At 48.3% G+C, this 25,163-nt stretch overlaps 1 protein-coding gene and 1 pseudogene across 13 annotated transcripts; one reads left to right on the top strand and one right to left on the bottom strand.

Moving 5' to 3' along the window:
- Positions 1-3,832: 3,832 nt before the first annotated feature.
- On the bottom strand, positions 3,833-13,684 carry LOC132658602 (nucleophosmin-like; annotated as a pseudogene).
- On the top strand, positions 12,419-24,455 carry ATXN2L (ataxin 2 like). Of its 13 annotated transcripts, none has more exons than XR_006057872.2 (23): positions 12,419-13,247; positions 14,743-14,779; positions 14,994-15,050; positions 15,140-15,211; positions 15,582-15,732; positions 16,076-16,200; positions 17,007-17,098; positions 17,549-17,749; positions 18,547-18,722; positions 18,883-18,993; positions 19,537-19,731; positions 19,820-19,891; positions 20,129-20,199; positions 20,389-20,684; positions 20,764-20,833; positions 21,324-21,470; positions 21,594-21,666; positions 21,760-21,950; positions 22,298-22,427; positions 22,517-22,638; positions 22,790-23,002; positions 23,145-23,697; positions 23,964-24,455. XR_006057872.2 is itself a non-coding variant. In XM_042240015.2 (23 exons), the coding sequence occupies exons 1-23, from the start codon at positions 12,949-12,951 to the stop codon at positions 23,988-23,990; spliced, it is 2,982 nt and encodes a 993-aa protein (XP_042095949.1). In that variant the 5' UTR covers positions 12,419-12,948; the 3' UTR covers positions 23,991-24,455. The 13 variants fall into 13 exon arrangements, 11 of the variants coding, with proteins under 11 accessions (XP_042095949.1, XP_042095947.1, XP_027816923.1 ...); XR_003586789.3 differs by having other exon boundaries at positions 23,941-24,455; XM_042240015.2 differs by having other exon boundaries at positions 23,335-23,388.
- Positions 24,456-25,163: the final 708 nt, after the last annotated feature.

Raw genomic sequence — 25,163 nt, 5'->3', positions numbered from 1 at the left:
TTAATTCAACACAAACTGACGGGGAATCTGCTAAGATGTGTTATAAATGATACTGGTAAAAATATTTATGGAGTAGAAAAAGCCTTAGTTGGATAAATTCACAAGGCACGTGAAAATGTGAGGTATTTAAAGCCTGTAACTATTAACTGTATTATTCATCAACAGGTACTTTTCAGAAGTTATTTGAATCTGTTACATGGTATGAAACTAGTACTGTCTATTATGAACTTCATTTACTCCTGTGGACTTAACCATTATGAATTTTTGCTAGAAATGGAAGTTAAATATCCTGTCTTAACCTACCACATAGCAATTTGATGTCTTAGCAGTGCAAAAACTTCATTGTGGTTTTTTGAACTCGGGATTTAGATTGAAATTTTTCCTGAATGGAAAGAATCACACTGAAACACTGCTACCCTACACTGAATGGCTTTAGTAACTAGCTTTTGTTGCAGAATTGACAGTGTTTATTAATGAACTAAACCTAAAATTACAAAGCAGAATAGCATTTATATACATACATTATAACATTGTAAAGTAATTTCAATGACAACATTGTTGGAATCACATGTCAAACTGCATTCTGCAGACGATGTCAAAAATTAAAACAAGCAGCAGCAAGATCTCCATTCTCACACCAATTTGTAAGAGCAGTTATTTTGCAAGCTCAAACTATAGTTTCAGCAGCATTTTTTAGGACTTTAATATGGGCAGTACAAAGGAAATTTCCATATCTCAAAATCCATTGAACTGTGTGATTCAGGGAATTTCACGTAACCTTCCATTGGAAGTGATCAATCTGTAGTGTTGTGACATGCTACAAAGCAAATAACAAGAAATTTTTTTTTTAAAAAGCAAATATCAAGAGAAAACTCTTAACAGAATTCTTCTATACAATTTGTGCCTTCCAAATGATGAATATGCTCAAATAAAATTTATGCTTATGTACTGATATCTGTATTTGGCAGTACCTATCTGTGTGAAATACACAGATTAAAAATACTATTACAAGGACTTCCCTGATGGTTCAGTGGCGAAGACTCTACGCTCCCAACACAGGGGCCTGGGTTCAATCCCTGTTCAGGGAACTAGATCACACATGCTGCAGCTAATGATCTAGCATGCAGCAACAAAGATCGAAGATCCCGAGTGCTACAGCTAAGACCCAGCAAGTCCAAATGGATAAATATTTTTATGTCTTTATAAATCTGAATTAGCATAAATATTTGTGAAAGATTTTGATAGAGAACACTCACTTTGAACTCCAACTAAACAAAAATGTTACACAAAAAATTCCATTAGTAGACTTATAAAAAGCGTACTCAACTATTGTTACCATATTTTTAATCTGACAAGTAAAAAGTAGTTTTTCTCTCTTGTTACACGAGTAACCTATAATATCCTCATTTTTGCCTGTTGTCCCACCAATGCCTAAAATATGTACAATTTAGTTCTTTACAGAAAATGTTTGTCAACTCCTGCTCTGCTGCTGCTGCTAAGTCGCTTCGGTCGTGTCTGACTCTGTGCGACCCCATAGACGGCAGCCCACCAGGCTCCCCCGTCTCTGGGATTCTCCAGGCAAGAACACTGGAGTGGATTGCCTTTTCCTTCTCCAGTGCATGAAAGTGAAAAGTGAAAGTGAAGTCGTTCAGTCGTGTCCAACTCTTAGCGACCCCATGGACTGCAGCCTTCTAGGCTCCTCTGTCCATGGGATTTTCCAGGCAAGAGGACTGGAGTGGTTCGCCAGTGCCTTCTCCGAACTCCTGCTCTAGAAAATGCCAATAAGGACTTCCCTGATGGCCCAGTGGTTAAGACTGTGTGCTTCCACTGCAGGGGAAATGGGTTTAATCCCTGGTCAAGGAACTATTAATAAGATGCCGAATGGCACTGGTTGGGGGGAGGGTACAGAAGCAAACAATTTATAGTGACATGAAGCAGATCAGTGGTTTTTGGGGGATGGGAGAGCTTGGAGAGGGGCAGATGGGAGAGATGACAGAGGATCACAAACTTTTGAGGTAATGGTTATGTTCATTACTATGATTGTGGTAATGGTTTCATGGTTGTATACGTATGTCAAAACATACCAAATTTTTCACTTTGTACAGTTTATTGTATTTTAATTATACCTCAGTTACGCTGGTTTAAAAATGAATTATTTGAGTTGATGAATTACAATGATAGTTAAATTCAGTTTCACAAATTTCTTACATGTGATTCTGGGCACTGCTTGGGGAAGAAGTGGATCCTGAACTTGGAATGTTGTTGTTCTTTAGTTGCTCAATCATGTCCGACACTTTTACGACCCCATGGACTATAGCCCGCCATGCTCCTCTGTCCGTGTGATTTCCCAGGCAAGAATACTGGAGAGGGTTGCCATATCGTTCTCCAGGGGATCTTCACGCCCCAGGCACCAAACTCAAGTCTGCATTGGCAGGCGGATTCTTTACTACTGAGCCACCTGGGAATCCCTATCAATTACAGCCTCATGACCAGCTACAGAAATGACAGTTGTAGAAGCTCGGCATATTTTCTCTTCCTTTAATATATCCACATGTTTATTTGTATATGCTAGCCAGCTTCTTTTTCTGTCTTCATTTTTATTTTTATACAAGTTGTTGGGGGTTAACTTTATAATTAGTGTTTAGGTAGTAGAATATTCTGGAGGATTGTGACCGACTTTGAGGAGTAATTCATATAACCAGCAAGTTATACAATGATGTTTCCCTCCTTTTAGGCAACAGGAAAGAACTTCACTTGTATGAAGGCTAGCTGTATTTTATATTGTGAAACAATGGTATGGGTGCCCTAATTTTTTTTGTTTTTAAAGGAGGAGAGCATACAAAAGCTGAGTAGCCAAAAAGGTGGCTACTTTGATGGTTATCAATTTTTTGCCTCTCAGTTTCAAATCTACCCTTCCTTGCTCTGTTTGTGGGCATGTAATAGACACTTTATTAATGCTGATGCATAAGTGAATGAATGCATGAGAAATGGGATGGACTAGACGGTTATCGCTGGAAAGAAACAGTTTTGGAAAACAGAAGTGAGGAGATAGGGACATGGGTATGAAGTGAGTCCAACTAAAAGAGAATTGGAAAGGTTGAAGGAGGAGAGAAGGTAGAAGTTGGCAGAGAACCAGAAAAGAGGAAGTAGACAGAGAAAAGAGAAGTCACCTGGGGAAGTGAATGAAAAACTAACTCTCAGACAGGCTGTGGTCTTTTAGGCTTGAGAGACAGGAGGCGACTACAGGAATGAACTCAGGTCTGAGAGGCAGAAGAGAGTGTTCATGGAGAAAAGTCTGGGCTTCAGGACTGGACAAGGAATGTTCCTGAATGTGGATTCACTCAGCCAACATCTAGAAGAAGCTGGACAGTCAGAGATTTGGGGGATACTCAAGAGAGGGGTCATTTATAAAAGATTTGAATACTTAGCTAGGGGAAGGGCTTTTTCCTTGGAACAAGTGAGTAAGTTTCCGGGGAGAAGAGTCTGCTCCAGAGGTTTCAGGAAACTGACTCCCTTTTTTCCATCTTCCATGGTCGGGAGACTGGCGACAGGGTTTTCAGGGTGATGATGAACCAGAGGGATATTATCAGGACTATTTTGCTGAGCATCACTGCCCTGGATGTGTGATTTTCTACATCTAAAGAAGCACGGAGGTATCTGGGGTAGAGAAGGAGCAAGGTGAAGAGCCCAGAATGAGACAAGAAATAAACACTACCACCATGGTGACATGGACTGGGAGGTTCAGGGCCGCTTGGAAAGGATTGGAATCTTGCTGCCTTTCTTGTGGAAATCCTGGGATTCTAGACAGGGAGAGGAGAAAATTAGGCAATTGTTTATTTAACAATTTTTAAGATTTATTTTATTTTTGGCTGCCCTGGGTCTTCATTGCAGCACCTGGGCTTTCTCCAGCTGCAGTGTGCAGGGGCTACTCTCTAGGTGCAGTGTTCAGGCTTCTCATAGCAGCGGTTTCTCTTGTGGAGCATGGGCTCTAGGTGCGCGGGCTTCAGTAGTTGCGGCACATGGGCCCAGTAGTTGTAGCTCTCGGGTCCTAGAGCACAGGCTCAGTAGCACATTCCATAGCATGTGGAATCCTCCTGGACCGGATTGAACCTGTGTCCCTACATTGGCAGGCGGATTCCTACCCACCTAGCCACCAAGGAAATCCCAGGAAATTGTTTCTTTTGAAGGAGAAACTAGTATCTAGCATCCTTACATATCCCAGTCTCCAAGATCTGAAAAGCAGCAGATGGAGAGGGCAAGGAAGAGATGCCACAGAGAATTGAGTTCCTGTCCTTGCAGTGGACTTGGAAGCAGAGTCCCTGTGATCATATTGGCTGGAGCTCCCAGGAGACGGGAGTGCTCGACCCTGAAGTTCTCTGGATTAGTGGAAGGTGGGGAGAGATGAAAACATGATAGGTAAATACTGAAGTGCAAAGCCCAGGAAAGTGCGAAGGGATTGGGGACCAGACACTGCGATGGGAGAGAGAGATGGGTTTTGAAGAATGGAGAGGTTCCTGGAAGGAGATGGAAGGAGTGAGCTTTAATTTGTGGGAGTAAATGAGCTCAATCTTTGAGGCTATGTTCAGAAGGACAGAGATAAACAGGAGAGACTGGTCAAGGGAGACAAAGAGAGCCAGATCCTAGAAGTGAATAGTGAAGGAATGCTTTTTTAAAAAAATTAATTTATTTATTTGACTGCACTGGATCTTGGTTGTGGCACACACCATCTTTCAGTTGGAGCATGTGGGATCCAGTTCCCTGACCAGGGATCACACCTGTGTCCCTTAAGTTGGCAGAATTCTAACCACTGGACCACCAGGGAGGTCCTTTTTTTCACATTTTAAGTGAGATCTCTGGGAACAGTAGGATACATCCCTGACTGGCAAAAGTTGGTTGAAGCTGAGAAGTGGGCATCCCTTTTAGATAGGGAACGTGCTTTCCAGTTTCATGGTGCTTCTTTGCTTCACTCTGTTGTATCACCCATCTCATGCAGAATTTGAGTTTGGGATCCTTCTAATCTAGCCTTTCCTTTTACAGATTGGGATGGGGGTCCCAGAAGTCCAATCACCTGCCCTTTATTAGTGCTAACGAGACAAAGGCAGAGCCAGAACTCTTATCTCTGGGGACCCTTTATTTCTTCTGCTGCCAGATGCTGCCTCTTTTTGGGAAACGTTCAGGCCTTTGTGAAGGAAAACTTCCTCCGTAAGATTTGTCAGGGAGATGTAGTTGAGTTTGGACTTAATGAATGTCTCTTGCTGCCCCAGCCACTCTCTTGACAAGTCTTAAGTGAGAATATGGCCTCTTTGGTATCAATGGAGTTGGGTAACCCTTGAATCTCAAACTGGAATTGCTTCCCAGGTGTTGTCATTGTTTAGTCACTCAGTCATGTCCGACTCTTTGCAACTCCATGGACTGTGGCCCACCAGGCTCCTCTGTCCATGGGATTTCCCAAGCAAGAATACTGGAGTGGGTTGCCATTTCCTTCTCCAGATGTTGCCGACCCAGGGATGGAACCCACATCTGCTGCTTGGCAGGCAGATTCTTTACCTTGTAACCTTAACTTCCCAGATATACTTGAATAAAATGCAGTGAGCACTGGGGCACTGCCTAAGGACTCTCATGAGCTACAGACTCCTCACCTAATTTATCAATGAGTTTATGAGTGTTTAGTATATAATTAGATGGTTTATTCTCACTCCTTTCCCTGACTTTAGGGGTATCAAATAAATTTACTTAATTAGATGTAAGTTTATTTTTAAAATAATTTCAAACTTACAGAGACATTAAAAGGCTACTTCAAAGAACCATGTTTACCCAGATTCACAAACTAACATTTTGCGAATTTGCCTCATCATTTTCTCTGCGTGTGTATAAAGAATATCTAGAACTTGAATTATTTGTTTTTTGGCTGCACCACACAGCACAGGGGATCTTAGTTTTTCGATCAGGGATCAAACCTGCACCCCCTGCCTTGGAAGCACAGAATGCTAATCACTGGATCACCAGGGAAGTCCCATAACTTGAACTATTTAATAGTAGGTTGCATAAGTCATGTTCCTTTGCCTATAATACACTTTAACACATCTACAGAGTTAGCACATTTAGGAAATTTATCTGCATGTAACACTTCATAGTCTATATTCCAAATTAATCAATTTCCCCACAATGTTTTTTTATAGCAGTTTTGTTCAGGATTTACGCCCGGATCAAGTAATTCATCTAGTTTTTAGTCACTTTCAGTTCAGTTCAGTTCAGTCGCTCAGTTGTGTCCTGCTCTTTGCGACCCCATGAATTGCAGCACGCCAGGCCTCCCTGTCCATCACCAACTCCCGGAGTTCGCCCAAACTCATGTCCGTTGAGTCAGTGATGCCATCTAGCCATCTCATCCTCTGTTATCCCCTTCTCTTCCTGCCTCCAATCCCTCCCAGCATCAGTCTTCCAATGAGTCAGCTCTTTGCATGAGGTGGCCAAAGTGTTGGAGTTTCAGCCTTAGCATCATTCCTTCCAAAAAACACCCGGGACTGATCTCCTTTAGAATGGACTGGTTGGATCTCCTTGCAGTCTAAGGGACTCTCAAGAGTCTTCTCCAACACCACAGTTCAAAAGCATCAATTCTTCGGCGCTCAGCCTTCTTCACAGTCCAACTCCCACATCCATACATGACCACCGGAAAAACCATAGCCTTGACTAGACAGACCTTTGTTGGCAAAGTAATGTCTCTGCTTTTGAATATGCTATCTAGGTTTAGTCACTTTAGCTGCCTCTAATCTGAAACAGTTCCTCAGCCTTTGTGTTTCATATCATGGACAGTTTTGACAAATACAGTCATTTCTGGGTTTCCTTTTTTTTTTTCAGCTTTGTATGCATGTACATTTATATGTTAACAGTACAGATTCATGGATTCTTTTATTCAGTGAGCTATGCATGTGTGCTGAGTCCCTCAATCGTGTCCAACTCTTTTCGACTCTATGGAATGTAGCCTGTTAGGCTCCTTGGTTCATGGAATTTATTTTTTTTTAAATACTGAGTTTATTTCACATGTATATTTGTCTCCCCACCATTCCCATCTGTCTGACCACCACTACTACTATTCCTATCATAACATTCCATACATACTTAAAACCAAGCAAAGGGTGGAGTTCCATCTTTAAAAACTAAACAGGCATTTTGGACAACACATTCTTGGCAATGGAACGTGGACAACGTTTATCAGACACGGTAGGGAAAGTTCTCACTCTGCATTATAAAAAGGACAGCCAGATATCAACTGTTACAGAAATGAAATAAGACGGAAAATTTTTAACAAACTGTTTAAACTGTTTTCTTAAAGAGACTTCCTCCACTGCCAGAGATCTTGAATAGCCTCCTGGTCAGTCATCCGGAAACAGTTCTTCACGTAATTGATAAACTTGGCTTCCACTTTGGGAAGGGAACCACCTTTTTCTATACTTGCTTGCATTTTTGCTTTAATGTCTTCTACAGAGCTAGGTCCTTTTGGTGTTTTTTCCTGCTTCTTGAAGGATTCTTGACCTTTTGATCTTGGTGTTGACGGTTTTGAGTCTTTTCCATTTTGGTTTGATTTTTGTGCATTTTTGGCTGGAGTATCTCGTACAGATTTCTTTACTGGAGCTTTTTCTTCAGCTTCTTCATCAAAATCGTCATCATCATCTTCATCAGCAGCAAGCTTTACTTTTTTCTGGGGAAACTTGCTACCACTTCCAGGGACAGAACGCTTTCCAGATAGGAGTTTCACCTCCTCCTCCTCCTCTTCTTCTGACTGCATCTTCCTCCACAGCTACTAAGTGCTGTCCACTGATATGCACAGACCCTGAACCACACTTCAACCGTAAGACCACAGGTGGTGTAATTTCAAAGCCCCCAAGAGAAACCGTTGGCTGTACAGACATCTTCAAAGTTGCCAGTGTTACTTTAATTGGACTGCCTTCATAATTCATCGCCTCTTCTTCAACAATGTGTAACTCATCCTTTGCTCCGGCCCCTAAACTGACCGTTCTTAAAGATAACTGGTGCTCATTTTCATCATTATCCACCTTGAAGTGATAATCGCTGTCAGCCTTTAGTTCACAACTGAAAAGATAGTTCTGGGGCCTCAAGGGGCTCATGTCCATGTCCATTGAATCCTCCATGGGTTGGCGGCACACACTTATGTGGGAGAGAAGCAGGACGGAATTAAACGACTACTATTTGAACCAGCAGCCTCGCAGGACGGAATCACACCCCATGGAATTCTTTTTGAAACCCCATGGACTGCAGCCCGCCAGGCTCCTCTGTCCATGGGGTTTTCCGGGCAAGAATACTGGAGTGGGTTGCCATTCCCTTCCCCAGGGGATCTTCCCGACCCGAGAATTGAACCCACTTCTCACGTCTTCTGCATTGGCAGGCTTTTTTTTTTTTTTTTTTTAACCACTAGCGTCACCTGGAAAGCCACCAATGAGCTATAATCACTATTTTTATTTGTTTCAGTGCTCCACTTGTGCCAGATTTGTCCTCTTCAAGATGGCGGCTATGGCTCTTTGATGCCCTTATAAATGTTTTTAAACTTTATTGTCTTTTTTATTTTTGGCTGTGCTGGGTCTTGTTACTACACGTGGACTTTCTCTAGTTGTGGCAAGCAGGGTCTACTCTCTAGTTGTGGTGTGAGGGCTTCCCATTGCAGTGGCCTATCGTTGCTGAGAAGGGGCTCTAAATAGCATGGGCTTTAGGAGGTGAGTAGCTGCTGCACGTGGGCTCAGTAGTTGTGCACAAGCTTAGTTGCTCCATAGTGTGTGGGATCTTCCCAGACCAGGGACTGAACTATTCTCCTGCATTGGCAGAAGGATTCTTTACCACTGAGCCATCGGGGATGTCCCAGTAAATGTTTTTAGTACTTACTTTCTTCAAGGAGCCCTGGTTTGTTTCTGTGGGATATTTAGAAAACAAGATCTGGGAACTGCTGTAAATATCAGTGTATCTATCTATCTAATTTTTTTCCCATAAATTTTATTTTACTTAAAAATTATGTATATCTTATTTGGCTGCATTATGTCTTAGTTGTGGCATGTGGGATCTTTAGTTGAAGCATGTGGAATCAAGTTCCCTTACCAGGGTTCAAACCTGGGTCCCCTGCATTGGGGGAGCATGGTGTCTTAGCCCCTGGACCACAAATCCTTCCTATAAATTTTATACTGTTGCTTTCCATTCCAGTCCCTCATTTGTGTTAATTTCTCTCATCCCACATTTGCTGCTCCATACTTCCTCAGCAAGAACCCTAGGACCCAACCTGCCTGCACATTTACGCTTGTGCTCAATCCTACAATACACTCCACATAGCTTCAGAATTGCCATGCCCTTACTAGAACAAACCGACCTAAGAATTCAAGGTGTAGAGATTTTTTCTTTTCTTCAGCAGGTGCTTGAAAGTGACTTGAATTAGTTCCATTTTTTTTCTGTTTTGCCCTTCAGGGTGTTTTTACTCATTTACAATAGAGTTGGGTTCATTTATTTACATCTGTATTCAGATTTTAGGTACTCTGTTTTTGTTGATTTAATTGAGTATGTTGACCATTAACATTACTTGAAAAGCCAAAACTATATGAAAAGGCTCAAAGAAGTGTCACCCTCTCCCCATTCAGGGTTCTGTTGTTTCCCCTCAACAAGAGGGACGTAACCCAACAACCAAGGAACCTTTATTTTTCCTTACCCCTCAAGGGTGCCTGATTTTATTAGTTTTTGGTTTACTCTTCTTGTTCTTCCTTGCAAGAATTTGTGGATATGTTTCTGTTTTATTTCCCCTTCTTCCTTGCACACAAGGAAGCATTCTTTACACTTTCTTCACTTAAATCCTGGAAATCACTCCAGAGCAAATCACAGTGATACCATGTTTCTTTTAAAAAAGTACTTACTCATTTGGCTGTACCAGGTCTTAGCTGAGGCACTTGAGACATTTAGTTGTGGCATGTGAGATCTAGTTCCCTGACCAAGGATCGAACCTGGGACCCCTGCATTGGGAGCCCAGAGTCTTAGCCACTGAACCACGGAAGTCCCTATCATTTCTAAATTGTATGTAAGATGACAATATTTCATTCATTTATCAACTTGTTGAATCACTGTGCCAGCCACTGAGCTAGACAGGAAGGAGAGAGAAGTGAGTAAAATATCACCCCTGACCTTAATGATCTCAGGCTCCAATAGAAAGGGAAATCATACATGCAAACAAACAACAACAGCAACAACCATCACAGTGCTCTGGGAACTGAGAGGAGGGAGTCAATAACAAGTTGTCCAAAAGGACTAACACCTGAGCTTGAATAATGAGAACTAGGTGAATAAACAGCACTTTCAAAGGCAGAGCTGGACCAGGGCAAGGCAGGTTGCGGAAATTAAGAGTTTAATGGGCTGAAACCTAAGAGTGTGGGAGCAGTATGTGATTGGGGAGATGGGAGCGCCCATAATGCTGCTGAAGAGGTAGCCTGGCACCATGTGGTACAGTTAATGCCAGGAAAAAGCTGGACAGTTATTCAGACACCCAGGAGACATGGTCCTCAAAATAACACTTGAATCCATTCACTTCACAGGTATTTAACGGACTGCCTGCATTATGCCAGGTAACACAGAAGGAGCAGTGAGTAAGAGTAAGATCCCACCCATTAGGGAGCAGATATCAGCTTCCCTGGTGGCTCAGACAGTAAAGAATCCACCTGCAACGCGGGAGACCTGGGTTTGATCCCTGGATTGGGAAGGTCCCCTGGAGGAGGGCATGGCAACCCACTCCAGTATTCTTGCCTGGAGAATCCCCAGGGGAGAGGACCCTGGCTACAGTCCATGGGGTCATAAAGAGTCAAACATGACTGAGCAACTAAGCACACACACCAGCAGTAAAACAGAATAGAAGGCGCTCACAGAATAAAGTGGGGGGAAACTGCTGGCCAAACAGCAGTTTTGGGAACCCAAAACTCTCAAAGCTAGGAGTGAGGCTGGGCTAAGGAATACTTCTCAAAGAGTAAGACAGACTTTTAGCTAAGTATGTGCATGTTCAGGGGAGAGTTGAGAGCTGGAAGAGTTCCAATGCTAACACCTGGAGGGAAGAGAGACTGAGATATTGAAAGTTTCACCTGGACTAAGACCTATCACTCCTGCACTCCATTCTCCACCTTGCAATAAGTAAATCCTTTAAAAAGGCAAATCTGTCCCCTTCATTTTCTGAAAAGGGCTCCCCACTGGTCTCAGGTTACCTGTCTTTTCAGTTTCTATTTTTAAAACCTCCTTCCTGTTATTTTATACTACAGACATGCTTAAGTTTTTTTACCTTGTCATGTCCTATTCCCCCTGCCTAGAAATCCACCACCCAACATTGAAGTAGGTGTGTCACTCTTATCTATTCTTAGGGGCCCGTGCTTCAGCCTAATAGATTGCATCTGTCTGAATACACTGCTAGTTTAAACTCCTTGAGGGTAGGAAGTGGTTTAATTATTAACAGTTATATCCAAGGCACCTAGTCTAATGTCCTAAAGAAGGTGTAGTCGCTCAGCTGTGTCTGATTTTTTGTGACCCCATGGACTGCAGCCTCTCCGGCTCCTCTGTCCATGGAATTCTCCAGGCAAGAATACTGGAGTGGGTTGCCATTCCCTTCTCCAGCAGATCTTCCTGACCCAGGGATCAAACCCGGGTCTCCTGAATTGTTGAGATTCTTTATTGTCTGAGCCACTAGGCAAGTCCCATGTCCTAAATGCCCAACTAATTTGAATGACTGAAAGCTGTTTTCATTGTAGAGCTGGGTGGAAGATTTTGAACTAGACCCTAGGAACTTTGGTTTTCAGCCTGTTACTAGTTTAAGATTCATTCTGGGCTTCCCTGGTGGCTCAGATGGTAAAGAATCTGCCTGCAATGTGGGAGAGACCCCCTGGAGAAGGGACAGGGTACCCACTCCAATATTATGGCCGGGAGAATTCCATGGACAGAGGAGCCTGGTGGGCTACAGTCAGTCTATGGGGTCGCAAAGAGTCGAACACAACTGAGCGACTACACTTTCACTTGCCACTTCCACTTTAAGGGTTCATTCTAGGGCATGGAGAAACCATTAGTTTGAAAATCATTAAAATAATTTAGAATTAGGTATAGAGTTATCTCCAAAGATCAGCATGCTCAAAATGATAACATTAATGCCTATCAGTCTTTTATGGAAAGCAGATAAAGTCCCCATGAAACCTACCACAAGCCTTAAATAAGTACCAGTTCTCGTGCCGGGACTTTTTTTGTACTCAAGACTCCGCCCATGGGCCCTCAAATGGCGGAAGAACTGCACGCTACGTCGTGACTTCTCACACTACTGCGGAGGTATCCCGACGCTACGCCGCCGGCGTAGGCGGGGCGGCCGGCTCTTCCTTCCTCTCTGCTTCTTCGGCTCCACCCCCAGCGTTTCACACGCTCATTGTGAAGCGACAGCGGCAGGCAGTCTTCAAGGCTGCTTGAGACCTAGAGACCCTAAGTCCCTGGGGCACGCAAGCGCCCCGCGCTGCTCCTTCCCCACTCCAAAGGCGAGGGGCGCGAGATTCACCTTTATTTTCTTCCCCCGCCCGGAGCTAACCGCCCCGGTGCGCGCGGACATCTCGAGCCGCCGCTCCCTCCTCCCCGCCCCTCCCCCTTCGGGAGCTCCCGCCCGCGCGCTCCTCCCCCTCCCCTTTCCCCGGCGACGCGCACGCGCGCCAAGCCGGCTCGCGCCCTCTCGCTTTCCTCCGGCCCGCGAGACCCCCTCCCCTTCCGCCTCGCGGTGCTTCCTCGCGCCGCGGTCTTCTCTATTCACCCCCGACACCGCGGGGCTTGCCCCCGCCCGCCAACGGCGGGTCCCCAGCTTCCCAGTCCCCTTCGCTTCCCGCGCTCTCCGGCGGGGGCCCAGCCCCGGCCTCCTCTTTCCCTCCCTTCCCCCTAATTCCCCTTCCGGACGCTGCCATCATGTTGAAGCCTCAGCCGCCACAACAGACCTCCCAGCCCCAGCCGCCCCCCACGCAACAGGCCGTGGCCCGTCGCCCTCCCGGGGGCACCAGCCCGCCCAACGGCGGTCTCCCGGGGCCCCTGGCCTCCACCTCGGCTCCCCCAGGACCTCCTGCGGCCGCCTCCCCCTGCCTGGGGCCTGCAGCCGCTGCCGGGAGCGGGCTCCGCCGGGGAGCCGAGGGCATCTTGGCGCCTCAACCGCCGCCACCGCAGCAGCAACATCAGGAGAGGCCAGGGGCAGCGGCCATCGGCAGCGCCAGGTGAGGATGGTGGGTTTCCAGGCGCTAGAGCCGATGTGGCCGAGACCTGTACACCGCGCCAGGTGGACTTCTAGCTTGGCCACCTTTGAGGGTCGCCAGGGGGAGTGGGAAAGCCCGGTGAAACGGGGGTGGGCCCTCAGGTCCTAACAGGTCGGAGGAAGAGGGTCCCTGGTGGCCACCGGGGTATTCAGGGGCAGTGCTCAGTTCTGCTAGCGTAGTCAGGGCTCGGGAGCTGGGCCTTAAGGGCAGGCAGGGCGCATCCCGCCGGCAGCGTCGGAACGAGGAGTTGGGGGGGTGAAGAGGTGATCGGGGTCCCCGGCTCCATTACCACGAAGGGTCTCGCGGTTCCCATCTTCAGCCAATGGGGAGTCAGCTGCGGGAAGGGGTCCCTGCCCGTAGCCAATGGAGGGGGGCGCGCGGCTCACAGTTTGGCCAATGGGGAGGGAGGGACTTGGGAGCGAGTTGCTACCTCCCCGTCCCAGTCTGGCCAGTAGGAGGGGAGCAGGGTGGGCGGGGGGACGGAAGGAGGGACTGGGAGGACTGCGGGCTGGGAACCTCCAGCGCGCGCGCTCTTCCCGTACGTGCGCGCGGATGCTGTGTCTTATGACCCGGCCATTCTCCAGCCTCGGGTAACATATAGGGCAGCGGCTGGGAGTGTTCGTGGACGGGTTCGCCTGGTGTTCTTGGATGAGTGGTGGACACCCGACTCGGTTTCTTCTGTTTGTGGGTTTATGGAATTGAGAGTGGAGGTATACGCAGGCGCAGTGGGTTCTGATCGCGGGGCGGGGGGGGGGGGAGGTCGATTTTGAAGAGGCCCGTAGGCTTTAGTGCGCAAGCGCAGACCGGGCGAGGCCTCCGGGTGGATAGCTTTTGCGGCTGCGCTGTCCCCCAGCCCTGCCAACGGCCCCCTGATCGCCCTCTTCAACCGCTGGTTACATCAGCCAGCAAGAAGCAGGGTTACTGGGTGATAGGTGACCCCTCCCAGAGTGGGTAACAGGCTGAATGAGTAAAGAGGTCCAGAAGGGTAGATTGTAGAGGGAGTACCTTCACTCCTAGTTTGGGGCGTAAGGCTGCGGGAAATGATGGCCTTTCCTGTTTGGGAGGTAATTTACCTGAACCTAGATAGTTCAAAATTTGAGTTCTCTGAGCTTCCACTGTTACATCTGGCGGGGGTTATTGTCGAATATCGTAACGTTTGTCATTTGGAAGCATGCAGCCCTGGCCCTCTTGCAGAAACGTTGTGTTGAATTGGTTTTTAAAGCAGTTGACAGACGTTGATGATTGAGCCTATTTTACTGGTATTTGGAGGAAATGGCTTTTAGTGCTTTTCTTCCTCTGTGAAGTGAGAATTTGAAAATCTGTTGGTTAATGATGTGTAGCCTAAGTCGTCATCCTCACATAGTACGTGGTCTTGGCATACAGTCCTTTGAAAGCAGTTGAATAAAAGGGCTTGATTGTACTTAAATAACTAGCTTCTTGTTTCCTTCTCTTATAGGGGACAAAGCACAGGAAAGGGACCTCCACAGTCACCGGTGAGTGCCTTTTCTCCCCTGTCTAAGACACAGATACTTAAAAGATATATATATGGGAATAGAGGGCAGACTAGGTGCAGAAATAGATGTGTTCCGAAGGGCAAGTATCCCATATGTTCGAGGTGGTTATGAGTGGAGTGTGGACATTGTGAAGGAGGGTAAGGTGTTGACTGGCTGTTCCTTTATTTTTGTCTCTCTCCTGTGTTACTGACAGGTGTTTGAGGGTGTCTACAACAATTCCAGAATGCTGCATTTCCTTACCGCTGTTGTGGTAAGTGGGCCCTTTGCTGCTAGCTTGAGGGGTGTAATGCATTGGTTTGCTAGAGGCACTCTTCCGTTTTCTTCCCTCTGCTCTTTCAGGGTTCCACTTGTGATGTAAAGGTGAAGAACGGTACCACCTACGAGGGCATCTTCAAGACGCTGAGCTCAAAGGTCAGTCTACTCAAATTAGCTTGCTTTTTGGAGTTTCATGGGAGAAAGAAGAGAACGAAATAGGTTCCTTGAAGATACAAAGATGAGTGGTTTTGGACAACATGATGGCTAGCCTCGTTTTTGTAGGCCTTTGTCGGAATAGAGCTGCATGGAATTAAAGACGTGGGTTTGAAATGTGAGGGCTGGGTATTTTGATGAGAAGTTTAAAGTTTGGGGCTTTGACTAAATCCCATGGGTGATGTTGTCAAGACAGTGCACGTGAGAATGTGTTGGGGAAAGTTTAGAAAGGGTGAAATTAAAAGTAGTCATATTTTTGTCTTCACGTTTCTTAATACTGACCCTTGGTTGCTGGGAAATGGAACTTTTATAGTTTGAACTGGCAGTGGACGCTGTGCACCGGAAGGTATCGGAGCCAGCGGGTGGCCCTCGTCGGGAAGACATAGTGGACACCATGGTGTTTAAGCCAAGTGATGTCATGCTTGTCCACTTCCGAAATGTCGACTTCAATTATGCTACTAAAGGTATTTATGGGTGCAGGCTGTTGTGTCAGACCCAGTAGAAGGCAGAGAATGTGATGATCTGATTCTCCTCCTTTCCGTTCTTTGTCACCTTATTTCTGAGGAGGAGGCCTGGAAGTTTTTTCTTGAGAACATGTGTTAATGTCTAAGATGCAGTGGGGTGAATTCCAGCCTATGTTGTGGTTCATACTTTTCCTGCTTTGTTTTCACCTCCTTGCTTCTTTTGAACTCTTGGAACAAGTGTTTTTATGCTGCCCTGCACCCCCTTTGCTTCTGTGGTGGGAAGGGTGTCGGAAAGACGGCTATGAAGTACCACCTGACTGCTGATCTCAATCCACCCTCACAGATAAGTTCACTGACTCGGCCATTGCCATGAACTCGAAGGTGAACGGGGAGCACAAGGAGAAGGTGCTTCAGCGCTGGGAGGGGGGAGACAGCAACAGTGATGACTACGACCTGGAGTCTGACATGGTACAGTCCCTTCTGGGGAGCCCTAGAGCTGGGGGGCTCTGCTGCCCAAGTGGGGTGTTGACCGTGACATCACTCTTGGACCCGAGAATTGCTGGGGTGGGTGGGGAGAAATCTTTTACTATTGCCTGGCAGTCAGAGTCCAATAGAAAGGTATAGGACATACTCAAACAGAAATACTCATTTTTCTACCATCAGTAATTGATACCTGTTAAAATTTGCTTCAAATCAGTTTTTTCCCAGCCTGGGAGAAAAAAGATACAGATGAGATTGCGTATTGTATAGGCCCGTTTCCCTTCCTCCAAACAACCACCTTGATTTAAAATTTGTCAGTGAATTGTTACCTCACTTTATTAGTTTGTTTAAAATTTGCTTTTCCTACCTGTTTTTGGATGTTTCACTTTGGTGTATAGATCCTAGTCATTGCTTTTAACTACATGTGTTGTGCTATTTGTATGTGTATACTTGTGTGTATATATCTGTTCCTTTTTTATTGGTGTTTCTGGGCCATTATTTTGGTATTAAAAATAGTACCTTACTGGATTTTTAGAATGTGTATCCTCATGCACTTAGGTCAGAATTTCTCTGGGATATAAATCTGGAAATGGATGTTAGGTCCCAAAGACTTCTGTGTCTTGGAAACTGCCAATTTGTGCTGCAGTCAGTAGATGACCTTCCCATCGGCCCTGTTCCTTTTTTTCCCCACTCTTGGTTTGGTCAGATTTTTAATCTTTCAACCTGAGGAAGAGAAAAATTGTTTATTATTGCTTTCCTTGCTGAGCTTTGAAACATTCTCCCTCTTCCTCTAGTCTAATGGATGGGACCCCAACGAAATGTTCAAGTTCAATGAGGAGAACTATGGTGTAAAGACTACCTATGACAGCAGTCTCTCTTCTTACACGTGAGTGTCTTTCGGTAGTTCGCACATGGTGCAGTTTGAGGTATGGGGACATCAACAGAACGGAGGTCTCTAGGTGGAACATAGCTTTTGTACATGTCTTTCTGGGTGTCTGGGTTGCCGTCTCCCCACTCCTGACCTGCCTAGTGAACTCCTCGTGAAAAGGTTTTTCTCTTTCTTATAACCTTGATTCCGTGGGTAGAATTAACTGCTTTTTTGGTCCATACTTTTCCTGTAAAATCTTAACAAATTTATATGTGTGTCTCAGTGTCCCTCAGATTCAGAGAGATGCCTTGCAGCTCTGCCTAGGACCCTGCTATATGCCAGATCAGTGTATGCTGAGTTGTTGAGGGTTTAAATACCCATGTCTGATCTGGTGATGGGACTGATAGAAATGTCTTCCTTTTTCCTCCCTCTTGTCCCATGGCCCTGGGGTGGCTACGGTCCTCACAGGGTGCCCTTAGAAAAGGACAATTCAGAAGAATTCCGTCAGCGGGAGCTGCGTGCTGCCCAGTTGGCCCGAGAGATTGAATCGAGCCCCCAGTACCGCCTGCGGATCGCCATGGAGAATGATGACGGGCGCACGGAGGAGGAGAAGCACAGTGCGGTTCAGCGACAGGGCTCAGGGCGTGAGAGCCCCAGCTTGGCAGCCAGGTGATTGCTGGGGGAGGCTGGTCTGGGTGGGGCTCAGTGTTTGCGCCAGGAGTTTGGTGTATACTTTCGTTGAAGCCTCACAACCACATAGGTTAATATGTATTTACTCCCAATTTTTTGATTTAGGTTAGGGCTGAGAGCTTGTTCTATACTCTCGTTGAAGCCTCACAGTCATATAGGTTAATACATAGTTATTCCGAATTTGGGGGTTTAGCACGCTGAGGCCTAGAACTATTAATTTGTCTGAAGTAAGAAGGCTAAAGATTAGGGATTAAGACAGGTTTTCTTTCCCCCACCGATTTTTGCTACCTTTTTTTTTTTCTTTTCCTTTTTTTGCTTTTTGCTGCACTCTGCAACTTGTAGGATTTTAGTTCTCCAACCAGGAACCTAGGCCCTCAGCATTGAAAGCTCAGAGTCCTACCCCTAGGGAATTCCTCATATTCTTTTTTTATTCTGCATTTCATTCCTATGTATGTCTTAACTTCTCCTTTTATGAAAATGAAACTGAAGTGTATCGTACCTTAATCCACAATGTTATACTACCTGTCTTGTAGGTCAGGAGGGGCTAAGGATTAATGGAGCACTGGCTGCTGTGGTCTGGTCAGGCGTAGCTGCAATGTAGGGTCATAATCCTGGAACCGCAGGATAGTTTCTCAAGGGAAATAGTACAGAAAGCTGAAGTCAGGCATATTTGTGTGTGTGCATTGAGGCAGGAGGTGGACTTTATAAGGAGGGCTTTATTCTTGGAAATTGTGTGTTTTGTGGCTACTTGATGTTATTTGAACTCTCTCCCCCAGGGAGGGAAAGTATATCCCTCTACCCCAGCGAGTTCGGGAAGGTCCCCGGGGAGGCGTTCGCTGCAGTAGTTCTCGGGGCGGCCGGCCTGGCCTTAGCTCTTTGCCGCCCCGTGGCCCTCACCATCTTGACAATAGCAGCCCTGGCCCAGGTTCTGAGGCACGTGGTATCAATGGAGGTGAGTTAGGAAGCCGATTTGTTGATGGCAGGGGAGGGGATGGTGGTAGGTGGCAAGGAAAATGATTTACGTGGGTTGGATGGAAGTTGCATTGATGGTCATGTAATAGCAGGAACTCTGCCTCTTTTTTCCCCATCTTAAAAAAAAAAAAAAAAAATAGGCCCTTCCCGCATGTCCCCTAAGGCCCAGCGACCTCTGAGAGGTGCCAAGACTCTGTCTTCCCCCAGCAGCAGGCCTTCTGGAGAAGCCTCTGTTCCACCTCCTCCTGCAGGTAAGATTCCAGCAGCGTTACGTGAACAAATGGATAGGGGTGTAAATAATCAGTTGTTAGAATGCTGGGCTGGGAGAGTTCCAAGATAAAGGTGTTTTGGAGGCTAGTATTTATTTATGCTTTTTAGGAAAGAATTTTTCAGTTTCCCTCAGGGAGAAATTCCAGCATGGCAATCCATGCATTGTGTCTGGCTGGCAGGTGCCTTTTATTTAAATTAGTTGGCAACTAATTTTAAGGGAGGAGAAATCATAGAAAATGTCTTAATATCTTTTGAAATACAGAAAGTTCTGCAAACACAGAACCTGTCTTTCTGTAAAGCTCTGGTTGGCTGGAACTGAGTCGTGACTGCCCCTTGGAGCATTCCAGTCTTTCGTGGTACCCATGAGGCCATTTTACGTGCTTACTTTACTTGCCTTGGCCTTCTAAACATTTAGGTTTGTGACCTTGTAGATAAACTTTCCTTGGTGTTTCTGGTGGGTCCCTAGTACTCACTGCTCAGTGTCCAGCAGTGACCAACACAAATCCCTCTCCCTTTTCTTCCAGTGGGCCGGATGTACCCGCCGCGCTCTCCCAAGTCAGCTGCCCCTGCCCCAATCTCAGCTTCCTGTCCTGAGCCTCCCATGGGCTCAGCAGTACCAACCTCTTCAGCTTCCATCCCAGTAACATCAGCAGTTGGGGAACCTGGAGTAGGCTCCATTTCCCCAGCTTCTCCAAAGATCTCACTGGCCCCCACAGATGGTAAGAGCCACCTGGTGGGGGACTGCGGACAGTGGGAAGTGTGCTTCTGGACAGAAGGGGCTTCATGTGTCTCTTCTTTCTTGCTCAGTAAAAGAACTCCCAGCCAAGGAACCTGGAAGGACCCTGGAGTCCCAGGAGTTGTCCCGGATTGCAGGGAAAGGTGAGGATTGTTGTTTTTCCTGCCAGGGTCTCATGCCCCTTTGATTAGGGGAGCATTTCACTTAGGAAAGTGTTCCAATTCAGAAACAGATGACATTGGGTCAGCCTTTTGATCCTAATTTAAAGGGTTCTAATAAGCTCAGCTTTTTTCCCTTGGTTTCTTTGTTCTTTGGGTTGCTGTGTAGCCACCTTCAAGAAAAGAAATGTGTATTTTCTCCTTTTTTGCTCTTTCTCATAGTCCCTGGCCTTCAGAACGAACAGAAGCGTTTTCAACTGGAAGAACTGAGAAAGTTTGGGGCCCAGTTTAAGGTGAGTGAAGTGTGGGAGTGACTAGGATGTTAACAGGAAAGAGATGAAGGTTGAGGGGTCTGGGGAGAGGTTTATGGAATAGGCACTGGGTGGCGTTGAGAGATGAGAGCGCGCAAAGATAACGAAGGAAGGTGAGTCTGGGGTTGAGATAGGAGAGTACTCTCTATGTTCTGGTTTCTGTCTTTCTAGCTTCAGCCCAGTAGCTCCCCTGAGACCAGCTTGGATCCTTTTCCTCCACGGATCCTGAAAGAGGAAGCCAAAGGGAAGGAGAAGGAGGTGGATGGTCTTTTGGCTTCAGAGCCCCTGGGGTCTCCTGTTTCCTCAAAGGCTGAATCAGTATCAGACAAGGAGGACAAACCACCCCTGCCACCAGCAGGGGCTGCCGAGGGGCCGGAGCAACCTCCCCAACCTTGCCCAAGCCAAACTGGCAGCCCCCCAGTGGGCCTCATCAAGGGAGATGACAAGGATGAGGGCCCAGTTGCCGAGTGAGTGGAATGGGGAGCTGGGCGGGTGTCTGGTGACGAGAGGCAGGCCGTGAGAATTTACTCCATTTTTCTATCATAGACAAGTGAAGAAGTCAACATTGAACCCCAATGCCAAGGAGTTCAACCCCACTAAGCCCCTGCTCTCTGTGGTGAGATGGGACAGGGGAATGTGGGCTGGGGTTTCCATGAGGAGAGTTGGGAGCTGGGTGTTGGGGGGAGTGAAGAACAGTCATGCAAGTACGTCAGGACCGCGGCAGTCGTGGAGGCAGGTCTTAGCAGTGGCTGGCCGGGGATCGTGGCGTATCTGACAGACACTTACGGGTTCCTCACTGGGACTTGGCATTTGGTTCAGGGGGAGTCACAGTCGTGCATTTAGGAGCATGGGCTTCATTTGGGCCCGCTGATTGCGCTTGAACCTCTTGCAAGCTCTGTGATCTTGGATGAACCACTTAACCTCTCTGTCTCAGTTTCCTTGCCTGTAATTCAAGATCACTCATCTGGAGGTTGATGTGAGGTTTAACCAGGATAAAGTGTAGGATATGTTTGGTGCACAGCACTCTGGATGCCCTTGACTGGGAGAGGAGGGTGGTATAGACGTCATTAAGATATCTTCTGCATGTCCTCCTTTGTCTCTTACAGAATAAATCCACCAGTACTCCAACTTCTCCTGGGCCCCGAACTCACTCAACTCCCTCCATCCCGGTGCTGACAGCAGGCCAGAGTGGGCTCTATAGCCCCCAGTACATCTCCTACATACCTCAGATTCACATGGGACCAGCTGTTCAGGTGAGAAGAGACTGGGCGGGCCCAGGGTAAGAGACGTGACGGGGCTGCCTGAGGGACCAAGGCCCACCTGTCGTGAGCATTCACGAGCGAGTCGTTCAGCCTCACCTCTGTTCTGGTCCCCAGGCACCGCAGATGTATCCGTATCCTGTGTCCAACTCAGTGCCTGGACAGCAGGGCAAGTACCGGGGTGCCAAAGGTGAGCAGGGTCAGGAGGGGCCATGCAAGGTGCCACCCGCTGCCTGCTGGCAGATGGAGCTTGAGCTCTGCACCGTCTTCCCCCCACCTGCAGGCTCCCTGCCCCCGCAGCGCTCGGACCAACACCAGCCAGCCTCCGCCCCTCCCATGATGCAGGCTGCCGCCGCCGCCGCCGGTCCACCTCTGGTGGCCGCCACCCCTTACTCTTCCTACATCCCCTACAACCCACAGCAGTTCCCAGGCCAGCCCGCCATGATGCAGCCCATGGCCCACTACCCCTCGCAGGTGACTGAGGCATGGAAGAAGGTGGGGTACAGAGTCCTGGCATCTTAGCAAGCCTCCTCCACCTCCCACACTCAGGAGCTGGCAGGAGAAGCCAGCAAGAGTTCTGGGTGGTGGGGTCCAACTTGGGCTTCAGTCTTGGCTATAGGAGGATCCTGGGGAGGCAGTGGATTCTGGGGCCTTTGTTTTTTTTTCTGTAAAGTGTAGCATCTACTTGATAAGGGTATTGTGAAAGTAAAGTAAGGTGGTCATCATGATGAGAGCAGAGTAGTACTGAACCCGGTTGTTTGGCAGCAGGGTACTCTCTTGGGCCCTCTGCCGGGCCAACCGCTTCTCTCCTCCTCCTCCAGCCGGTGTTTGCCCCCATGCTTCAAAGCAACCCACGCATGCTGACGTCGGGGAGCCATCCCCAGGCCATCGTGTCATCCTCCACCCCTCAGTACCCTTCTGCAGAGCAGCCCACCCCCCAGGCCCTTTATGGTGAGTTCTGTCCTGTCCCCTGACCCGGGTCGTGCTGCTCAGCCCCTCCAGGGTGCCTGTCACTGATTGTCTCCCCTTTCCTGCTGTAGCCACTGTTCACCAGTCCTATCCACACCATGCCACGCAGCTCCATGCCCACCAGCCGCAGCCGGCCACCACACCTACTGGGAGCCAGCCGCCGTCCCAGCATGCGGCCCCCAGTCCTGTCCAGGTGCCTGCTGTGGGGCATCCACGTGGGTGGGGCAGGGATGGGTGGCTGAAAGAGAGGACTAGGACTCAGGGTCATTCCCTAGTGAGGAGAACCTTAGGGTCAGAGGTGGTACTGGAAGTGGCACTCACCATTCGCCTTGCCCTGATGACAGCACCAGGCGGGGCAGGCCCCACACCTGGGCAGTGGACAGCCACAGCAGAACCTGTACCACCCAGGGGCCCTGACAGGCACGCCGCCTTCTCTGCCACCGGGACCTTCTGCCCAGTCCCCTCAGAGCAGCTTCCCCCAACCAGCCGCTGTATATGCCATCCATGCCCACCAGCAGCTGCCCCACGGCTTCACCAACATGGCCCATGTTACCCAGGTAAGAGCCCACGCCACCTGCCCTGAGCCATGGGGCGCCCCTCCTGGGGTCATCGGTGCGCCTTTCCCTCTGCCACTGCCTGGGGCTCTCCGACCCTGTGGCGCTCCCGTGGTGCTCACAGCTCCTTTTCTGTTCTCCACAGGCCCATGTCCAAACTGGAATCACAGCAGCCCCGCCCCCTCACCCTGGGGCTCCCCACCCGCCCCAGGTGATGCTGCTGCACCCACCCCAGAGCCATGGGGGCCCCCCCCAAGGCGCGGTGCCCCAGAGTGGGGTGCCTGCACTCTCAGCTTCCACACCCTCACCCTACCCCTACATCGGACACCCCCAAGGTGAGCAGCCTGGCCAGGCGCCTGGATTTCCAGGAGGAGCCGATGACAGGATTCGTGAGTTCTCGTTAGCTGGGGGTATTTGGCATGGAAGAGCTGATGGGCTGCAGGTGGGGCAGGATGCACGGGTTCTGGGTGGGGAGTGAGGGGTCTTGGAGGCAGGGCTGTCCCACAGGGCGCCTGCCGACCTGCACCTGTCTGTGAAGTATGTAGGGTGGGCAGAAGCCACAGTCGCCGCCGCCAGGGGCTTGCTCCTGGCTCTGTCCTTTGCTTCCCTCCGTCCTCGCTCAGTTGTGATCCAGCAGCCCCCCTCCCCACTGCCTCCCCAGCTCTCAGTGACCCCGACTGTCTCCTGACTTAGCCGAGGTAAGGTCAGCGCAGTAGACAGGGCCAGGCTGGGGTGTGGGGGGCTGAGCTGGGCACGTGAGGAAGGGCTCTGGCTCACGGGGAAACGGCGATTGATCTGTGCTTCTGACAGCCCCATGAGACACCTCGAGGCGGCCGCTCCTACCAACACTCCCCCCACACCCCACACTGGACGGCATTGGATGAAGGGACAGCTGCTTGGGTTCTAATGCTCCTGCTCTCTTCTCTTTCCCCTCCAACCAGTTCAATCTCATCCCTCCCAGCAGCTCCCCTTCCACCCCCCGGGGAACTGAAGATTGTCCTGGCCGCGACCTGAGACCTCCATGAGTGGAGGGAAGAGTGATCTATGTCTCTTCCCCCAGCAGCTCGGACCAGTCCCAGCCCCCCACCCCCTTTCCCCGCCCCGGGGGAGCTGGGGAATTCCTGCCAAGCACCTTGAATGGGAAGGGCTTCAAAGTGGGCAGGGCCAGGGTCCAGCGGGGGTGGGGGGGTTCCTGCTCTGCCCTTGCCCATCCCCACCCCATCTTGCCCTCCCATCCTCTCATCTATCCCCCCCCTCCCCGCTGGAGACGGAAGATCTTTTATTTTCTATTATTTATAACCTTGGGCCCCCTGTTCTTTCTTCCCATTAACTTGAGTCACCTGCGTAAGAGAAACAGACATGCCCCGCAAGGATGGTTGGACAAGGACTTTTACTTTTTATTACATAAAAATATTTAAAAAAATTAAAAAAAAAATAAAATTTTAAACTAACTTAACCGGCCTGTAGTTTTCTCTTTGAATAGTAAGATGGGAGTGGTTAGTTTTATGAGGTTTCCAAGGTGGGGCACTGTAGTTGCCCACTCAGAGTATCCAGAGATGCCTTTATGGCTCTGTAACCGCCATGCAGGCCTGCCATTGTCTCAAAGGCTGTTTTCTCAGCTCAGAACTGGCCTCATTGTGAGGTGTGACTTGACGTTTTCATTTCTAAGGAAAGTGCTTCGTGAATGATGTCTAACTCTTTGTCCTAAAAAGTACACTTGTGTTTTGGGCCACCTGAGATAAGGGCCGGAGTGGTGCACAGCTGAGCGGTCTTGGTTGTGGGTGAAAGCTATATAGGATGAAGCTGCTAGTGAAAGTGGCAGGAGGGCTGGGTTGAGCCAGGCTGAGGGAAGCAGGGGCTGGATTAGAAAGATGGGGGCCAGGTATGGGATGGAGAAACAATAGGCTCCAGGAGGAGTTTGGAATTTTTTACTAATAAGAACTGGTATTCGTTTCTTACCTGTTTCTTACAGGTAGAGGATAGAGAATGGGACTGATCTGTAGCCTCTAATTGGTTGTTAAGAAGGGGCAGGTTGGGGACTTCCCTGTTGGTCCAGTGGCTAAGACTGTGTTCGTAATGCAGGAGCCCCCAGGTTTGATCCCTGGTCAGGGGACTAGATCCCACATGCTGCAACTAAGACCTGGTGCAGCCAAATGTTTTTTAA

The sequence above is a fragment of the Ovis aries genome, chromosome 24, assembly GCF_016772045.2.
Source record: "Ovis aries strain OAR_USU_Benz2616 breed Rambouillet chromosome 24, ARS-UI_Ramb_v3.0, whole genome shotgun sequence".
Taxonomy (NCBI): domain Eukaryota; kingdom Metazoa; phylum Chordata; class Mammalia; order Artiodactyla; family Bovidae; genus Ovis; species Ovis aries.
The sequence above is the reverse complement of the archived record's forward strand: the minus strand, read 5'-3'. Positions and strand labels throughout refer to the sequence as shown.

Coding starts and splice junctions, on each gene's coding strand:
- ATXN2L (XM_012104795.5), top strand. CDS start 12,949: ATGTTGAAGCCTCAGCCGCCACAACAGACCTCCCAGCCCCAGCCGCCC. Junction 17,750..18,546: donor AGCCCCAGCTTGGCAGCCAG/GTGATTGCTGGG, acceptor TCTCTCCCCCAG/GGAGGGAAAGTATATCCCTC. Junction 22,428..22,516: donor CACCCCCCAGGCCCTTTATG/GTGAGTTCTGTC, acceptor TTCCTGCTGTAG/CCACTGTTCACCAGTCCTAT.